General features: G+C 46.3%; 10 protein-coding genes across 10 annotated transcripts; 6 read left to right on the plus strand and 4 right to left on the minus strand. All coding sequences in view use genetic code 12, as the record gives it.

The window, feature by feature from the left end:
• Positions 1-497: 497 nt before the first annotated feature.
• Positions 498-1622, plus strand: CCP1 (cytochrome-c peroxidase; the record flags this gene model as incomplete). The annotated part of the gene is made up of 1 exon (XM_002615289.2): positions 498-1622. The coding sequence occupies one exon, from the start codon at positions 498-500 to the stop codon at positions 1620-1622; it is 1125 nt and encodes a 374-aa protein (XP_002615335.2).
• Positions 1623-3582: 1960 nt separating this feature from the next.
• On the plus strand, positions 3583-4158 carry RPL9B (60S ribosomal protein uL6; the record flags this gene model as incomplete). Its single annotated transcript, XM_002615288.2, has 1 exon — positions 3583-4158. The coding sequence occupies one exon, from the start codon at positions 3583-3585 to the stop codon at positions 4156-4158; it is 576 nt and encodes a 191-aa protein (XP_002615334.2).
• A 439-nt stretch (positions 4159-4597) lies between these two features.
• FOB63_003580 (uncharacterized protein) lies at positions 4598-5428 on the minus strand (the record flags this gene model as incomplete). Its single annotated transcript, XM_002615286.1, has 1 exon — positions 4598-5428. The coding sequence occupies one exon, from the start codon at positions 5426-5428 to the stop codon at positions 4598-4600; it is 831 nt and encodes a 276-aa protein (XP_002615332.1).
• A 396-nt stretch (positions 5429-5824) lies between these two features.
• Positions 5825-6787, plus strand: PHA2 (prephenate dehydratase; the record flags this gene model as incomplete). Its single annotated transcript, XM_002615285.2, has 2 exons — positions 5825-5875; positions 5924-6787. The coding sequence occupies 2 exons, from the start codon at positions 5825-5827 to the stop codon at positions 6785-6787; spliced, it is 915 nt and encodes a 304-aa protein (XP_002615331.2).
• A 119-nt stretch (positions 6788-6906) lies between these two features.
• HRT1 (SCF ubiquitin ligase complex subunit) lies at positions 6907-7254 on the minus strand (the record flags this gene model as incomplete). The annotated part of the gene is made up of 1 exon (XM_002615284.1): positions 6907-7254. The coding sequence occupies one exon, from the start codon at positions 7252-7254 to the stop codon at positions 6907-6909; it is 348 nt and encodes a 115-aa protein (XP_002615330.1).
• A 474-nt stretch (positions 7255-7728) lies between these two features.
• On the plus strand, positions 7729-8418 carry MED7 (mediator complex subunit; the record flags this gene model as incomplete). Its single annotated transcript, XM_002615283.1, has 1 exon — positions 7729-8418. One exon carries the CDS (start codon positions 7729-7731, stop codon positions 8416-8418), a length of 690 nt encoding a protein of 229 aa, XP_002615329.1.
• A 657-nt stretch (positions 8419-9075) lies between these two features.
• APL2 (Apl2p) lies at positions 9076-11229 on the minus strand (the record flags this gene model as incomplete). Its single annotated transcript, XM_002615281.1, has 1 exon — positions 9076-11229. The coding sequence occupies one exon, from the start codon at positions 11227-11229 to the stop codon at positions 9076-9078; it is 2154 nt and encodes a 717-aa protein (XP_002615327.1).
• Positions 11230-13126: 1897 nt separating this feature from the next.
• FOB63_003585 (Ran GTPase-binding protein) lies at positions 13127-13675 on the minus strand (the record flags this gene model as incomplete). The annotated part of the gene is made up of 1 exon (XM_002615280.1): positions 13127-13675. The coding sequence occupies one exon, from the start codon at positions 13673-13675 to the stop codon at positions 13127-13129; it is 549 nt and encodes a 182-aa protein (XP_002615326.1).
• A 1003-nt stretch (positions 13676-14678) lies between these two features.
• HOC1 (alpha-1,6-mannosyltransferase) lies at positions 14679-15863 on the plus strand (the record flags this gene model as incomplete). The annotated part of the gene is made up of 1 exon (XM_002615279.1): positions 14679-15863. One exon carries the CDS (start codon positions 14679-14681, stop codon positions 15861-15863), a length of 1185 nt encoding a protein of 394 aa, XP_002615325.1.
• Positions 15864-17307: 1444 nt separating this feature from the next.
• LYS9 (saccharopine dehydrogenase (NADP+, L-glutamate-forming)) lies at positions 17308-18642 on the plus strand (the record flags this gene model as incomplete). Its single annotated transcript, XM_002615278.1, has 1 exon — positions 17308-18642. One exon carries the CDS (start codon positions 17308-17310, stop codon positions 18640-18642), a length of 1335 nt encoding a protein of 444 aa, XP_002615324.1.
• Between the last annotated feature and the right edge of the window lie 439 nt (positions 18643-19081).

The raw sequence follows: 19081 nt of genomic DNA on the forward strand, positions 1-19081 counted from the left end.
TAATGAGAATAATGAGAATAATGAGAATAAATGGAGAATAAATGGAGAATAATGAGAATAGATAAAGAATAAATGGAGAATGGAGAATAGATAAAGAATAATGAGGATAAACGGAGAGCAAAATGGGAGCAGAAGGGGAAAAAAGGAAAAAGGAAAGAAAGAGAACAAATAGAGTGAAGAATAACTGTTCAGATTATGGTTGTTCTAATGCTGCTTGAATTTGCTTATCAGCTGGCTCCATACATCCATACATCCAACATATCCATAATCCAACCATCTTCCAACACCCAACACCCAACACCCATACCTCCATACATCCACCCGTACATCCAACACCCATACCTCCATACCTCCACCTCCATCCACTACATCAGGCCAGCCGCTTAGTCAGGCGACGTAGTCGGGCCAGGCGGCCGCTTAGTCAGGCCGGGCCAGCCCCGCGGCGCCATGCAGGGTCTTGACAGCGGACTGCACAGAGGGCCAGGGCGCCAGCCTATATGAGGCCAGACATTTGTCACCCTGTCTCGAAAGTAACTGCAAACTTCTTTGCATTTTTTCTTTTTCGTTTTCGTTTTCGTTCTCGTTTTCTCTTTCATTCTACATTCATGTCGCTTGCGCTCAGACTGACCCGGGCGTTCCGCCTCAATGGCTTGCTTGCCGGTGCCGCAGCCGCCGGCGCCCTTGCGTACTATCTTGACAATAAACCCAGCACGGGCGGCTGGAGCAAAAAACCATTGGCGGCCGGCGCCGCGTTGAACCAGGCAGCCGCGCCCCTGAAACCAAAAGAGGAGTACCAGAAGTTGTACAATGCGATCGCCAACAAGATCCGCGAGGAGGATGACGCCGACCAGGGCGCAGGGCGGTACGGCGTGTTGGTGCGGCTTGCGTGGCACTCGGCCGGGCTGTACCTGAAGAAGGACAACTCGGGCGGCACTTTTGGCGGCACCATGGTGTACACGACCGAGGCCACGGACGGCGGAAACGCCGGCTTGGAGGTGGCGCGGGACTTTTTGTCCGAATTCACCTACCTGTTCCCATGGGTGAGCCGCGGGGACTTATGGACGTTGGGCGGTGTGTGTGCGGTGCAGGAGGCCGGCGGCCCCAAGATCCCATGGCGTGCGGGGCGCGTGGACTGCGACCCTTCGAAGCAACCGCCACAGGGCCGTTTGCCCGACGCCACGCAGGGCGCTGGCCACGTGCGCGACGTGTTCTCGAGATTGGGCTTCGACGACCGCGAGACCGTGGCGTTGATTGGCGCCCACTGCTTGGGCCGCTGCCACACGTGGCGCTCGGGCTTTGACGGCCCATGGGGCCCGCTGCCCAACATGTTCACCAACGACTTCTTTGTGCGGTTGTTGCAGGGCTGGCACGTGCGCAAGTGGGACGGCGTCAAGCAGTACGAGGACGACGAGACCAACTCGTTCATGATGTTGCCCACGGACATGGCCTTGAAGGAGGACCTGGCCTTCCTCAAGTACGTCAAGCAGTACGCCGAGGACCAGGATCTCTTCTTCGCAGACTTTTCCAAGGCCTTTGCCAAGTTGTTGGAGAAGGGAATCGAGTTCCCCAAGAACACCCCTACATGGGAGTTCAAGACCTTGGACGAGCAGGAGGAGGACTAGATGCTTGAGGACTAGATGCTTGCATCATACAGGACGGTCAGACCCTCTCAATGGTCTAGCTGGCATGAGCATTCAAAACGGCACAATAACAATTCATAGATGCAGCTCCTAAAATGTATTCAAAAGAATTTCGAGGCTAGTAGGTCGACCTGCTTAAGGAGAAGAGAAAGGATTGTAACAAGAACGAAGTTACCACTGCAAGAAGAGCACAAATGCTTCTTGCTGCATTGGTTGACACAAACAAATGATAGTATTACGAACTTTATCTGACCGTTTTTTCTGAGACCTGTCTTGTTTGAGATTTAGAATGACAGAATGCTAATTTCGCCGGTACTCGTTACGGCTCGTCACTACTCTGATCCACATTGTTAGTTGATCTCTAAAATTGAGTAAAAATTCAATCCCTATATAAATTAAATAAAAAATTGTATTTCAACTGGCAAAGCATAGCACCTTTGCACTTCCGTAGTATAAGTAGATAAGTTCGGATCAACTTGGCCAAGCGCAATGAAAGGTTTTATCAAGCGGTGAAAAGGTGAATTCGAGCTATTACCAAACCGATTCAACAGTCCGTCTCATTATTACAGATCTTAGGTGTCGTAGCTTCTTGCTTATTAAACTGGGCAGACGACAAAGTGGATTACGAATCTTTATAAGCAAGTAGGTTAATAGTATGGGCGGCCATTCTTAACACTTTGGTGCCGACGCTCAATTAATGAGATTTTACCAGGGCTATTCAAAGAGTAGTGGAAGGCTCTTGTGTTTGGCAATGTTACTGTAAATAAAGGTGTATGGACCATTGACCCAATTCACATCTCATTTATGAGACTTACAGCTCTAACCCTTTACTTATACCTCGTAACATCTAGCAAGAGGTAGTTTTTTTTTTCTCTTCTATTTTTTTTTTTTTGGCTAAATAGGATTCATTCAAGTGTCTACTGATTTTTTTTGTCTTTTCTAGCAATACATTTCTCCGTCTTTTCTCAGTTCCGAGTTTCTGTAGATTAATTTACAAAGGAATTAAGCTCTTATGCTTTCATAAATATTCAAGTGTGGTTATCGTCTGTCGATCGGCAGTACTGGATGTTCAGATTTATTAATTAGTCCTGGTTTTTCAGAGAAACCAGTATACTTCGATAAAGACGACCATGTTGAAAATGTCTCCGAAATAGTCAAGAGTATGAATGTCAATTTAGTTGTCTTGCTCCTCTTTTCAGATAGGATTGCACGAAGTGGAAGAATGGAAACGAAAACCTGCTACATTCATGAATGTAAGCTGCTTTCAGACCCAGTAGAAGTACTAAGACGGGTAAAAGGCCGAAGCAAAAGATAATGGAACATCGAGACACAACAATGTTGGCCACAAGTAGAAAGGACCAAATTTAAATCAAGATCCATTTCGTACCTCAAAGTTAATTGTGAAGATACCTAGGAGTATGAGATCACAGAACGGAAGGAACAAAAAAGTTTAGAATGCTTTAGATTGAAAGTGCTACAATCGAGACTAATGCCTGCTGGGTTTGCTATTGACTTTACAGTGTTATTTGTTTTCAAACAACCTTTCTAAACTCGTTACATTCTTATCTCAATATTATCACTCTTAATGAGTCCAATATATCCATATCCGGTTCTTCAGTGCCCTAATGTCCTGCGTAGAACAAAAGCAGACTTCATCCCCATCATAGTTAAGACATTGCATTTGGGCTCATTAATTAAAATAATCTCTGACACCGACTGATATCTCCGTTCTCTTCTCTTTCTTCCTTTCTCTTTTTTCTTTTCTCTTTCTCTTCTTTCCTTCCTCTTCCGTTCCCTCTGTTTTCAGGGCTGTTCCTACACACAATAAGCAGTCACAGATGGCCCCGGTGAAGTTTTTTTTCGCACTCCTGCAAACAAACTTTTCACCTATATAGGTGGCCGTTTTCCACATTTGAAATTTTTTTCTTCTCCATCATCCGCAATGAAGTACATCCAAACCGACCAAATCTTGGACATTCCAGCTGGCGTCACCGTCAACATCAAGGCCAGATCCGTCAAGGTCACCGGCCCAAGAGGTGAATTGACCAAGGAGTTGAAGCACATTGACGTTGCCTTCACCAAGATTTCCGACAGAGCTATCAAGATCACCGTCCACAACGGTGACAGAAAGCATGTTGCTGCTTTGAGAACTGTCAAGTCCTTGATTGCCAACTTGATCACCGGTGTCACCAAGGGTTACAAGTACAAGATGAGATACGTCTATGCGCATTTCCCAATCAACGTCAACGTTGTTGAGACCGACGGCCAAAAGTTTGTGGAGATCAGAAACTTCTTGGGTGAGAAGAGAGTCAGACAGGTGAAGATCTTCGACGGTGTCACTGTCGAGAACTCCACCACCCAAAAGGATGAGTTGATTTTGTCCGGTAACTCCTTGGAGGCTGTTTCCCAGAACGCTGCTGACATCCAACAAATCTGCAGAGTCAGAAACAAGGATATCCGTAAGTTCTTGGATGGTATCTATGTTTCCGAGCGTGGCTTGATTAACGAAGATGCTTAAATGTTTTGGAACACTTAATACATTTCCCATTTTCCATTCTTTTTTCTCACGACAGGGTGTTTATAGTTGAATACGGTTTTTGATTATTGGTTACCCTTGTCTCGCGCGGATGCGTCATTGTGCTCAACAGAATAAAGAGCCACCGACGATCTGCTGTAGGAACGAGACTTGGCGTTGTTCGAATCTCTGGCGTTTGCGGTTTTGGTTCCCGCTAGACTTCAGCTTTTTGCTCAGCCCAAGTTTTTTACTAGTGCGTTTTTTTTTTCTTTTTCATTGGAATAGTTTGCCTGGTTGATAGAGGCTGGTGCTTCTTGAAATTTGGCAAACACTTCTGATGCTACACTAGAGGCGTGGGATGCAGGCATATCAGTGTAGATTGTGGTGCAGAGATTATTAGTTAAAACACAAAAGAGGTCTAAAGGTGTCAGATGAGGCGGGCCTAGTAGTACTCGAGGGGCTTGATCTTTACAAAAAGCAAATTCTCCTGTTCAAGGCTCCTAATCAAGTCTCTCACCCGGAAGAAGAGCGGCGCCACTTCCTTCTGGTGCCGCTGCATTGCCTTGTTCAACGCCCAAAGCTTCTTCTCGCTGTACTTTTTGCGCATGATGATCTCCATCACAAGCCGCCAGATCTCCTGCTCCGAACGGCCCGTGGCAATCAAATGGTTCAAATATGGACTGATGTTTCCTTTCTCGGCCTTGGCCCGCAACTCGTTGTACCGCAGAATCCGCCAGAGCTCAGCTTCCGGAACATGCGACTCCATGCTTTCCATGATCGTAGTCTCGGCCATTTGCCGGTCGACCGTATCGCCAAAGAAAAATGACATGTACTGGGGGCCAAGGTGCCGTTTGATGGCGGTGCTGAAGGTCCTCAGGATCTCGCTGCGGGCCCGTTTGATCTGGTCTCGCGAACCAATGAGCCGAGGCGCTGTTGTGCCTAGAGGCGCCAGTAGATAGACGCGGAACACTTCCGAGTTCCATCCCATGTTGCGCTTGAAGTAGTAGTACCACTCGTCGAAAAACGCCGGGTGTTCGAGCGGAAACGGCGGCGCAATCTTGACAAAGTTCCGAGGATTCATCACACGCTCGTAGATGGCGTCAGCCACAAGCTGTGCACTGAAGGGGAAAGTGGCCAACAGCTTCAAGGGCCGTGGCTCTTTCTCAGTGGGTGAGGGAAGGCTCATTTCGTACTCCTCGATGGAGCCTATGGGCGTCCAATTTGTCATGGGGTCGAGGGCGGCAGGCATAGGCGGAACTTTGTTGAGCATCATCAGAGCAAATGGTAGTAGAGGGAAAAACGCCCTTGGAAGAGGGAAAAATAAAAAGGGCGTTTGTATTCTTTGTCCTGTTCAACAATGGCATGTGCTCGGTTGGCCTTGGGTGCAAATGTCTCACGCGTGAATGAAGCATAGAGAAAGGCGGAAAAAGAACGAAAAAAAGACAAAAAAAAAAAGAAATTGAACAGTTTTCCGTAACTTCATCCGGCTTTGAACTTCTTAGGATTACCTTGTTTCCTTCTCCGTGTCATTCCTTTTCCCTTTCATTCCTTTTCCCTTTCATTTGTTCCATTCATTTTGACGAGAGTCGACGTACTGCACCCAACAGGTGAGGCTCGACCTGCATCTTCTCATATCTGGTGGAGTCATAGACTCTTGAGCCAACTCTTCATGTCGACCAAAGTGGCCTTTCTCGGGCCCGAGGGCACGTATACACACCAAGTACGTTTGCAAAAGAAAGCCAAAAAAGTGTCCTCTTACTAACTCCAGGCTGCTCTTCAGCAATTTGGCACAAAGGCCCAGACTCTTCCACAGGCGTCCATAGGAGCATGTTTCGACATGCTCAACAAAAAGGAAGTTGACTATGCGGTGGTGCCTTTTGAAAACTCCACCAACGGGCAGGTTGTGTTCACCTTTGACTTGCTCAGAGACTGGTTTCTTTCGGCCGATGCCGAACCGTCTTTCCGCATCGTTGCTGAACAGTTTGTCTCCATTCACCATTATCTTCTCTCCAACGCTTCAGATCTTTCCAAAGTGACCAGAGTGTATTCACATCCCCAAGTGTGGGGCCAGGTGAACAAATTCTTCAAGCTGGCGCTTTTGCCGCCCGACGTCACCCGAATCGACACAAGTTCAACGGCACAGGCGGCCGAGATGGTTGCTGCGGACACAGAGAACACGTCGGCGTGCATCAGTCTGAAAGCCAGCGCAGACTTGTACGGTTTGCCCATCTGCGCAGCTGAAATCGAGGACGTAAAGGGAAACACGACCCGTTTCCTAGTTCTTGGCCACGAAAAGATTGCCTCCAGTGATGAAGACAACGAGAATGATAAACCAAAGACACCAGGAAACGAACAGGTTTCTTTAACTTCTGTCATGTTCGTATTGAATCACGACGATCCGGGAGCACTCTGTCTGGCCTTGGACTCATTCAAACACAACAAGGTCAATCTCACATCGATCGCATCGCGGCCGTCGGGCCAAACACGGTGGCAGTATGTGTTCTTCATCGAAGCTGAAGGTGACATTGAAAGCACGCCAATGCAGCACAGTGTGGAGTCGTTGAAGCAAAGCTGCGAGACGGTTGTCGTATTGGGCTCTTTCTTGCGATCCTGGAGGTACTGGAAGAGTTAGTAAGGTGTAGAGGGCCTACACAAGAATCATTGGAAAACTTGCATTACCTTGGGAAAATAGCATATGCTTTGTATAAAGAGAAATTTAACCTTTCGTTCACTTGTAAATCATCCGCAACATCACGTACCAAACTTTTGGTACGTCCAGTCCTTGTTGTCCAACGGACACACTGGCCTCGACTTGAGCCACCTCTGGATACAGTGCATGTGGAACGCGTGGTTGCACACGCCCCAGGCGGCAATGCACTGCTCGGAAGAATTGTTGATGCTGTTTGGCTGGCACTCAATGCATGGCTCCATCAAATGGTTTCTGCAAATGGCACATGTTTCAACCACAATGTCCCACGACCAGAACGCCACAGCCGTCCATTTTTTCACCTCAAACCTCTGCTTCTTTTTTGTTTCTGTCTCCTCCACCACAGCATCGCCAGGCTGGCTGTCGATATCTATTTGGTCCTCTTCGTTCATGTGAGGATTGCTTAGTGGTACTAGGCTCACAGACTTAGTAATCTTGTGGTTAGAGTATATGCAGGTCTGAACCGCACAAATAACATTCCAAACGGGAAGAAGGGTGTATTTATACCCGAGAGTCAAAATTGCAGCCACTGCTTTTACAGCCAAAGGCAGCAATATATAAGTTGGATAGTTATCTTGAAGTTTTGGACTCACAGATCATTTTTTCTGCTCTTATTCCTCGATTAGAATGTGAATAATGATTTGCCACTATTAGTTCTGCTTCATTTCTTCGACTAGATCATAACTTACTCTTCCATTTTGCATCCCCATAGTTCAATACTCTATACAATGGCTTTTTGCTTGTTCTAGTTATTTTTAATTCTTGATTATTTCTCTTGTCTTTTCTTCGTGGATTCAACTACTCAGTGGTGTACGGGTTCTATATATCGACCGCTGCTTCGGAATCCCAAACGACATTTCCCTGTTATGGCAGACGAGCTCATATCCTCTCTTTACCCGCCTCCTCCACCTTACTACAAATTCTTCACGGAGGAGAATGTTGACAAGTTCAAAAAATGGTGTGAAACCCACAATGTGGAAGAAGAACTACCGCCAGGCGAACTCCGTTTCCAAGTGCCTCCAAAAGTGCCTCTGGGTGAACAATACAGAGGCTACGGCAGTCTATGGGCGTTAGAAAACAAACTTCCGTCCCTCAAGGCGCTGGGATGGCGCCAGCTTTACAACGACGACGATGAAACCATCACTTCTACACAGAAAATAGACGAGCTTCATAAGCTACTAGACTCTCTCTTGTTGAATTTTCTAGAGCTTGTTGGGTCTGTTTCGGTCGAGCCAGCCAAGTTTTACGTCAAAATCGAGGACTTGAAGTTGATACTCATCAACATGAATCATTTATTGAACACATATAGACCCCATCAAACGAGAGAGAGCTTGATTATGTTGTTGAAAACTCAAATCGAGGCGAAACGAGCAGAGATACAAGCAATTGACAATACAGCAGAGGAGGTGAAGGCCAGAATTCTAAGCTTAGTGCAGAATGAAAGCTTTACCGACCTTCTACAAGATGAACCAGTCAATGACAGTGAGCAAGAACTGAGTAATGCTGACAGGGAAGCGAAACTAGAGGCGCTCAAAACACTCATGAACAAAACATAGCACAATGATTTATCAGAGGGTAGCTTGGAAGTATACTCTTTCATGTTTTGATTCAAAACATGGTATTGACTTAGCCAATGACACATCTATGCGGTACAGCTCTTTTGGTCCCGAGACGATGAAAACTTAGTGAAGGATACTCACCAATGATAAATCTTCAAAGGACGTGCCTTTTCAGTCCAACGGGTCTAATGGTCCTACTTTCACGGCACGAAACATGCGGGAAAATGTAATTTAATCAACAATTGCACGTTAAGTTCTGTATTAACCTACCTTTAGTATTCTCTGGTCGTACATGTGAGCAGATGAAAGTTTGCAGATTTAGAGACATAGGAATGAAACGTTAGAATGTAGCTACATCTTAAACACTTAGAATGCTTCGTTATGACATTACTGAGAAGAAACTTGCGGAACCAAAATCAATATCTATCACTATGCATATATTGCTAAATTTATCTTACTTGACAATCCGATTTCTTCTTACCCAAAGATACAAGATTGTATACTCTTTTGATTCTAGATTACAACGATCAACAGATGCTAAGTTGACCATTTCCAACTCAAGTTCCTTATTAACCAGATGTAATCCTATGGCTCCATCTTAAGCCTTTCGAACCGTTCAACGTCCATGATTTTCCCTTTGAATTCGCTAAAGTCTTAAAGGAGGTCCAAAAGATCAGCACTGGGTTTCAGGGAGCTCAGCTGCAGTTGCTGCGGCTGCTCCAGACCAAGATTCAAGCCTTCAAGCCCCAGAGACACGGAGTTTTCGTTGGTGGACGAGCCAAACAAACTCAAAATGTCGTTTGTAGAAGACTGGGCCTTATTGGAGCCAGAAGAGGCCGCAGGAACAGCAAACAAGTCGTTCAAGTCGTCCAAAATGGACGTGCTTGCTGGCTGTTCGGGTTCGTCGTCATCATCGAGGTTGAGCAAGTTTTCGTTGCGGGCATTGTTGATGATTTCCTGTTTGGCCAAGTTGGTCAACTGCTTCATGTCTGTCGATGGCTTTCTACCCGCATGGGATACACTGGCGTCAATGAAAGTGGAGGCTGGCTTGAGATACACAGACGACAACGTGGACAACTCGTTCATCAAGGCATTCAACACCGCCGGGTTGAAAGACGAAATGACCGACTGGATCGGCGGCAAACGGGCCAAGATCACCTTTTGCTGGGCATCCGTCGACGAAGACGACAACAAGCGCCAGTAGATGTACGCCTTGTCACGGACATCGGCGTTATCGCATTCGGTGGTGGCCTTGTCCAAAACAGACTGCAAAAGCGGCGAGACGCCCGAATCGGGCAACGCCAAGCTCACCTTGACCACCGCAGTAAGCACGTTCAACTGGACCTGGGGCTCGTGCTCGAGGAAAGCGTCCACGAGCACGCGCAACTTGTCCTTCAAGGAAGTGAAGTACTTTGGGTACTCGCCCAACAAAAACACATAGGCGGACAACGCGGCGGCGTCTTCAAGCTCGTTGATGTGGTTGGAGATCACCGGCACCACCAACGTCACCAAATCGTTCTTGCCCGGGTACCGGCGCAAGATCTGCGACAAGACGGTGACAGACTCGCCCACAACCAAGTCGCCGCCTCTTTGTTCAATGAGCGAGATCAAAATGTTGACCGCAGGGATCACCGAGGCCGCCAACTTGATGGCTACGGCGCCAATGGCCCGGATGGCGCGCGAAACGAGCATGGGCTCGATTTCCATGGCGTACTCTTTCAACTCGCCCAACAAAAGCGCCGAGTTGGCGTCGCACGCCAAGCGGATGACAATCTCGAGCTTCTCGAGCTTCAAGTACAACGGGTCCGAGTACTTGATGAAGAACACGCGGAGCTCGCGCGACAAGACACTCGGGTGTTTTTCCAAAATGATGCGGATGTTGCGGAGCCCGACGTACTGGGCCTCGGGAATGGGCAGCGACGCCAACGACACAAGCGGCGCCGACAACTTGCGCAAAAACGCCGTCTTCTGCGCCTGGTTCAAGTACTCCGTGTGCCGAAGCACCACTTTGATCGCGGCAAGAACCACCGACGGATTGGCATGTTGGAGCTGCGGCACGCTCCGCTCGACAATGTGCAAGGCCTCGTCGGCAGACTCCGGCGTGTACTCGCACAACGTGGACAAGATGGTGATGCGGCCCCACTCGGTGCACTCGTTCAAACACGCCAACAACACGGTGGTGAGATCTTTGTCGATGGACAACACGGCCAAGTTCGGGTCTGTGTTCATGTCGCGGATCTCGAACAAGGCGTTCAACGCGTTGGCCACCACCATCGGGTTCAGGTCCGCAAGAAGCTTCTTCAAGTCGTCCAAGAAGCCGTACTCGACGCACATTTCGGGACTCAAGTCAAACAACTTGGCCACGCAAATGGCCGCGGTTTTGCGCACGTACGGGTTGTCGTCGTGCAACGTGCGCCGCAACGGGATCTCCATGTAGTCCACCATCTTGTCCACGCGGATACAGCCCATGGTCCGGATGGCAAGCGCCTTGATCAACGGATTGGGGTCCTCGGTGTCCTGGACAAACGTGTTGACGGCCAAGATACACAACTCCGGGTGCAGCTTGGCGTAGTTCATCAAGTACAAGTAGACCAACTTCTTCTGCTCAATGTCGTACGTGGCGATGTTTTTCAACACGTCGGGGAAAAGCGCCGAAACGTCTTTGCCCACGGTCATGGCCTGGATCACACGCTGGATGGCGTCTTTGCGCTCAAGCTTGTACTGCGACACAAGCCCGCTCTTGAGCTCGTACGTCTCGCCTTTTTTCGGGCCCTTGAGGAAGTTGATGATTTTGCGTTCCAAAGACATGTGGTTGACTTTGTTTTTGATAGCGCGCGATAGACGAAAGAAGGAGGAGGAAAAAGGGAAGAAGAAGGAAGAAGAAATAAAAAATGAAGAAGAATTAAGGAAGAGGAGGCAAAGAACAGAGGAGGCAAAGTAAAAGCAATTGAAAGGCGGTGACGGATTGTAAATGAAAAGGCTAGTGTTGGATGTTGTCACGTGTATCTACTGTGGTGAATTGAGGTGCGACCAGTCTGGCAATGATATGAAAGGGAATACCAACAACGATTAAAATAACTCGGGTAAAATTTCGATAGAAAACGTCTGGCGAAATTTCGATGGAACTTCGATGGAAAATGTTTGGGCGAAAATTTATGGGCACTGTCCACCTCGAACCAGCCAAGTAGTTTTGTATTAGTAGAACATGAAGCATAAACCTTATTAAAAGCATTTAAGTAGTAGTCCTACTTTTGCACCATGTTCCCTTATGGAATACAATGAAGCTCAGCCGTTTGGGAGTAATTAAATACAAGAACTCCATATGCCAAGTCTAGGTCATTCACACAGTCAAGTTTTTACAATAGCTAGATTTCAGACTTTATCTAGTGAAGCATTGATAAAGAGTGTACAAGTATAATGCCCAAACAGCCCAAAGTGTGGAACTATAGGCGAAATACCATCAATAAGCTAGTTATCAAAGACACAAAAGTATTGACTTGCTTTTTTCAATATACTTGTTTAAGCGTAATTCCAAGGCTAGAAACAAACGTACCTAAATATTTAACCCGTTAACTTGGTTTTCGTTGTTTGGTTGAATAATTTTTTTTGCTTGGTATTCTTTCTTCGGTCCGTATAAGTAATACATCTAAGAATGCAAAAAAGATTAGGCGAACAACCATGTTTGGTCATGAATGTTAGCTATATGAGGTGTTACTGGCTAGATGAAATTTTTGTAATATTCAAAATCGTGAAATCCGTGAAACCCTTCCAGTCCGTTCAAAATCATTATATTCTCGAATCTGATTAAGTCCGTTGCATTTTTATTAGGTCGCATTTAATGCTGAAAACCGTGCCTTTGTACCATAAATCATAAAGTGCGAAAATAAATTCAGAGCAAAACTAACTGCGCAAAATAAGGTATTCCTTGGCATTCCTTGACGACATAAACTCATGTCAATGCTAATGCAACTACTATTGGACTGGTGAACGAAAGAGCCACTATCCATTTCACGGTGTACGGGTGTAATCATGTGAGAATGTACAGGTTTATTACGGTGTACGGATGTTAAAAATGCTGGTGTATGGGTTTATTGATACTTGGTGTACAGGTTTATGAGATGTACGGATGTAAATTTCCTTGGTGTATGGGTTTTTGGGATATTGGTGTACGGAGGTTTTTGATGGTGTACGGGTCTTCAATTTGAGGATGTACAGGTGTTTGTTTGCGTTTGTGTTCCACTATGTCTTCATTTGTGGTTGCAAAAACAGAAAACTAAATCGACTACTTTCTTTCTCAGGTGATTTGTGCTTTTCAATTACAAGAAGAAATTGTACCACTGCTTTTGTTTCTTTACACTTGGAGCTCGTAACTACTTGACTCTGATGCCAGATATTCCTCAATAGACATGAATGCTAAAGGAACCATCAGGCGAGGCAGGCAATGATATCTAAAGGAAAAAGTAAATAGAGTAAGAACTCAGAAAATATAATGAAACAATCTGCTGGCAACTAACTCGAAGACAACTCTTCAACAGAAAGGACAAGCGAATACAAACAGGGCGTAGGTTGATCGACTAGCAACAATTACAGAGAACCGAGGAATTGATTACACAATCAAGGAAGACACCATCATGGTGTTTGTTTTCACCAATCGTGGCATCATGCCTATTACAATACCAAAGCTCATTAATTATTCTCGTTATCCCTATCCAAATAAGGCCCAGTCGTTCACATGAAACGAAAGGGCGGTGTTTTTGATTTGCTGGTAACAAACACCAAGCTCTGAGTCTCCACCACTAAGCACGTTATTAACTTCCTTTTGGAAAGTTTCTTGCGTCACTTCTCCGCTCTTCAATGGGACATTCATCGTGATGACAACATCAGTGCCCACAGATTCCAAGCGGATCAAGGCGACGAACATGAACAATTTCACCTCAGACGTCTCCATCTTGGACTCGGGCGGTCTGATCAAAAAGGTGTGGACTTGCGAATGGACCTCTTGGTTCATCAGAGACTCTAAAGGTGCAAGGAAGGAGGCTGGCCCTTCCAAAATATCGTCCAAATGGACAGCGATGACTTGGGCCAAGTCGGAAGCGTCAACTTTCTCCAAAAGATCGATGATAATCGATTGGTCTAGACCGGTCGGCTTCTCAAGAAGGAAAACCTCTTGCGTATCCGGAATCTGTCTAAAATCCGAGACATCGATAACTCCTTCAGGGAGTACCGCACTGATAGCTCCGCCGTAAAGTTGCATGCTGAAGCTTTACAGTACTTTAGTTGAGGATAAATATGGAATTACGTGCAGGAACATAACTCATCGATTGATGGTTGAAACGAAAGAGAGGAGGTCTTATCCAAGTTTTTGTTAACGACCGTGGTAGAAAGCTTTTCAATAGAACCTTGATATCTTTGAGGTTTGGTCATTCATCTTCTTTTCATCCGAGAAGACTCGTTTGTTGTTAAAATCGAGATCAGTTATATGAATAGAGTGTTAAGAGACTACGATACGGTCAGACTCAGCTCGCGAAAAGGCCTCATAAGCAAGTGGTTGAATGATTTTGTGGCGTGAATGTTGTTGTCGCTCTAATATTGTGGCATAGATTATACCAGTGAGGAAGAGAAGTGTTGATGTTTCGCGTCAATACGGACATCTCCAAATTTTGTGGATTTTCGGTCATGAAAAACTATGGATACGTTTTTGGCATTAGGACTCTACGGCAAATTTTCTTCAATGGTCTACTATCTACGTTATGTTGACTTTCCAATTTGCATCTGTTTACCCTTGAGCCCATCTTATGCAGTTCTCTTGAGCGGCTGAAGCCGCGCCGTTATATTCCAGATCTGATGAAGATGGCAGGTTCTTCGAAGTAGACAAAGAAGAGAAAGCAGGCTAGTGCAAAAGCTAGAGACTTGACTTCTCTTGTGCCATGTTCAGAAATGTTTCGCCAAACTGCTCTGAAATCTCCCTTTGAACTTTATTACCCTGAACTGTAATAACCTAAACTCTAATACAGTCGTCCTGTATCTATGATCCGATCTGTTATCATTCCGTTGTTATGTTTTCTGTTGTTCTCTGCTCTAACCTCCCTGCTATCCAGTTATACTAGTGTGTACCAATTTGTTGTCCGTGATACGTGGATCTTTATTTGTTACCTTGTTACTTGTTACGATCGCTCTGGCTGTCCTTTTATCAGATCCTCCTTCGTGTCTCGCTCACTCCTACATGCGCGCATTTTTCATCAACATCTTCTCCTAATATGAACCAGACATCCATGGGCACACGGCGAAAACCGGTTATTATCACGGTGGTGCTCGTGGCGATTCTTCTCATTGTCGTCCGGTTGAGCACGGCGCAGTCGCGTGACGCGTTAGCCATCGACAACTTCAATGGCATATTCTCGCTGGTGTTTAGCGAAAACGACAAGAAACAGGATGAGTTTTTGAAGAAGATCGAGAAGATGCAGCGGGAGTTTGTTACGTCTCAGGACGAGCGCTTGCGTGCGTTGGAACGCCAGAACGAGTACTTGATCGAACAAGTGCGCCAGTTGAGAATCCCACTGCAATCCATGTCTTTGCGGGAAAAGTTGATGTTTATGGTGCCTTATGACACCAAGGCTAAGTTCCCAGGTTACATCTGGCAGCTGTGGAAGCACGGCTTGAACGACGAGAGGTTCGACTCCACTTTCAAAGAGGGCCAGGCCCAGTGGGCCGTGAGAAACCCAGGCTTCGTCCACGAGTTGTTCAACGACGATACCGCCTACGCCACAGTCAAGCATTTATACAGCTACGTGCCGGAGGTGGTTGAGGCGTATGAGAGCTTGCCGGAGGTCATTCTCAAAATGGACTTCTTCCGTTACTTGATTCTTTTCGCCAAAGGTGGTGTCTACGCCGATGTCGACACCTTCCCCTTGCAGCCGGTCCCCAACTGGATTCCGGAAAACGTCAGCCCGACCGAATTGGGCTTGATTGTTGCTGTGGGTACTGACTCCCGTCTGGCTTCTTGGCGCCAGGAAAATCACCGCCGTCTTGAATTTGGAAACTTTGTCATTCAGAGTAAGCCGGGCCACCCCGTGTTGCGTGACACCATTGCGCACATCACACAACAGACTTTGCGTGAGAAGGCAAACTTGGCGGATGGCCAGCGTTTGACCTTGGAAGGTTCGCCTAACCAGAGGCTGTTGGCCATTTCGCGCTGGACAGGCGCCGGAACTTGGACAGACAACATTTTACGCTACTTAAACGACTACGTCCAGTCACTGGTGTACCAGTCCATCACGTGGAAGGAGTTCCACGACTTGGAAACACCAAAGTTGGTGGGAGACGTTTTGGTGTTGCCCATCAAGTCTTTTGCGTCCGAGCTCGAGATTCCAAAGGACAACAAGGTGCTGGACCCAATTGCTTTTGTCAAGCACTATGCAGCCAGCATCTGGAAAACTACATAGGAGAGGGAAAGAAAGATAAGAACCAAAGAGCGGGCCTTTTCCATCTAGCATCAGAACTGTATTGCATTAATGCACGCTTTATCCAATGGGCGTTTCATTGTATCGCTGTTTGATCGTTCGGTAAGTTAACTAATGGGCACTAGTGTCCAAATGTTAGTGACCTGAGGACAAAAGGACATGAACTAATTTGATGGCAGACAGTAGTTAGTCGATTCAAAGTTAGAGCCAGCAATGATATATAAATCTGACAATTTATCCACATACTCTCTGTCCTACTTTGAAACCTCTTTGTTTCCTCTCAGAATCTTTTCAAACGGATCGAACACGGAATACAGAGTAAAGATGGAAAAAGAAAACTTTTACTTCGTGCCAAAAACTTGTTGATGGCATTTGACTGAGGACTTGAAAGGTGGATTATTTCGTCTTCAAATTGAAACAAGAATCTCAAAGTTTGGACATTCTGTATTGACACAGTAGGGCTGTTGTTTGCTTTGAAATCAACCAGCTTAGAAAATTAACTTAGTTTACATTCTAGAATGTTTAAGATGGACTATATCATTTTTTGATTCACGCAGAAACAGTGTTGCAAGCACTAATTATGCACAAGATAGAATACTCAAGCAGAAACATCATTCTTTATTTCTCTTGGAAATTGGCGGATTTTGAGCCATAAGTATCTTTATGTAGATTTCAATGATTATTAGCACTACTTTCACCGTGAAATACTTGAGTTGTTTTGAATGAAACCAAAGACTAAAGTAATAATTCCAGATCGTACGTTCAACGTTAGTCTGGTCCTGTGACATTATCAGTTTCTGCGATGAAGCATTGCCAATCAAAGACTTATCAAACGCAATAAAGCAGAGTGGAACAGTTAGAACTTCGTTTTGCTTCGATAAGTTTAAATTGCTTTTCGAGTGTGAACATCTACTGTTGAATAGCAGATTGAGCAAATGCTCGATGCGGACCATTCTGCTTCAAAGCAGAATATATACAGCAAGCCATGGAAGCATAAGAACCCAATTAGGATGGCCAAATCGTATCTTGCTTTGCCTTTGTTGGTTCTTGTTCAAGATGCTTATCGTTCGGAAAAAACCATCTTTTTCCGCTCTGATGAGTCATTCCCCACATTCACCATCGATCGATGTCCTTTCCATATTCGATCAATTTCATTCTCACAATGTCAATTCACATCCCCTCACATTTTTCAATTCGAATCTCCATTCAATTCCGTTCACAGGCCCAATGACACAGCTATCGCCTGCACCGGGGCTTATCGCTATCGTTTGCCTTATGTGACTCATAGTATGCCGGCGTTTTGGCCCACACAGGAACCCGCCAGTAGATTTTCCACTCATTGTGACTAGTTTTCGTTTTTCACTTTTCACTTTTCACTTTTCACTTTTTCACTTTTTCACTTTTTCCTCCCTTCTTTTTCTTCTCCATGACTAAGCAGGTTCTTTTGCTCGGCTCCGGCTTCGTGGCCAAGCCCACCGTGGACATTCTTGCCCAAACCCCAGACGTCCAAGTCACAGTTGCTTGCAGAACCTTGTCCAAGGCGCAAGAGTTGGCTGGGTCTGTCGCCAAGGCCATTTCGCTCGACGTGACCGACGAAAAAGCATTGGACGCCGCCGTGGCGCAATGCGACGTTGTCATCTCGTTGATTCCCTACATCTACCATGTTCTTGTGGTGAAGAGCGCCATCAAGAACAAGAAGAACGTGGTGACCACATCGTACATCAACCCCAAGTTGAAGGAGTTGGAGCAGCAGATCGAGGACGCCGGCATCACCGTGATGAACGAGATCGGCTTGGACCCTGGTATCGACCACTTGTATGCGGTGAAAACCATTGAGGAGGTGCACAAGGCTGGCGGCAAGATCAAGCTGTTCTTGTCGTACTGCGGCGGCTTGCCTGCGCCGGAAAACTCTGACAACCCATTGGGCTACAAGTTTTCGTGGTCTTCTCGTGGTGTGTTGTTGGCCTTGACCAACTCGGCCTCCTACTGGAAGAACGGCGAGGTGGAAAACGTCAAGTCCGAGGACTTGATGGCCACGGCTCAGCCTTACTTCATCTACCCGGGCTTTGCGTTCGTGGCGTACCCAAACAGAGACTCCACCACTTACAAGAAGTTGTACAACATTCCTGAGGCCGAGACGGTGATCCGTGGAACTTTGAGATTCCAGGGCTTCCCTGAGTTCGTCAAGGTTCTCGTGGACTTGGGCTTCTTGAAGGAGACCGAGCACCCGGCCTTCAAGGAGTCGCTTCCTTGGAAAGAGGCCTTTGCCCAGTTGATTGGCGCCTCGTCGAGCTCGGAAAAGGACCTCGAGGCCAAAATCAACGCCTTGGCCACCTTCAAGAGCGACGACGACAGAGCAAGAATCATTGCCGGCTTGAAGTGGTTGGGCTTGTTCTCCGACAAGAAAACCACCGCCAGAGGCAATCCTTTGGACACCTTGTGTGCCACTTTGGAGGAGTTGATGCAGTACGAGGAAGGCGAAAGAGACTTGGTTTGCTTGCAGCACAAGTTTGGCATCGAGTGGGCCGACGGAACCACCGAAACCAGAACTTCCACTTTGGTCGACTACGGTGATCCGAAGGGCTACTCTTCCATGGCCAAGTTGGTGGGTGTTCCTTGTGCCGTGGCCACCCAGCAAATCTTGGACGGAACGTTGTCCAAGAAGGGTTTGTTGGCGCCAATGTCGTCGGACATCAACGATCCAATCATGAAGACCTTGAAGGACGACTACGGAATCTTCTTGGTGGAAAAGACTATCTAGATTGGTCTTTAAGCTGTAAGATTAGTCTTTAAACTGTCTAGATTAGTCTTTAAACTGTCCAGATGGGTCTTTAAACTGTCTAGATTGGTCTTGGCTTGTGTTTATGTTGTATATGGTGCTGGAGATGCCAGCTTGGCCTGGCCGTCAACCAATACATTGTGCTTTGGCTTAGGCTGAAGTTATTTATCCAAACAAGTAGACAACAATCGGATCGTATATGGTGCTATGAGGGCCATTAATCGACACCTATCTGCGTATTACTAGAGCAGAAATGTATTGATCAAACGTTGTGGTTTGGTTCTACTATTGTAAAGTGGAGGTAATTGGGACTTTGAAACAACCAATCGATTTAATTCAAGTAGAGATGACTAACTTCAAGTTCTTCATGAGCTACACAGTTGTCTAAATTAAGTACGTGATCGGAAGAAGTCTTGATACC

This window comes from Clavispora lusitaniae, assembly GCF_014636115.1.
Source record: "Clavispora lusitaniae strain FDAARGOS_655 chromosome Unknown tig00000105_pilon, whole genome shotgun sequence".
Lineage (NCBI taxonomy): Eukaryota > Fungi > Ascomycota > Pichiomycetes > Serinales > Metschnikowiaceae > Clavispora > Clavispora lusitaniae.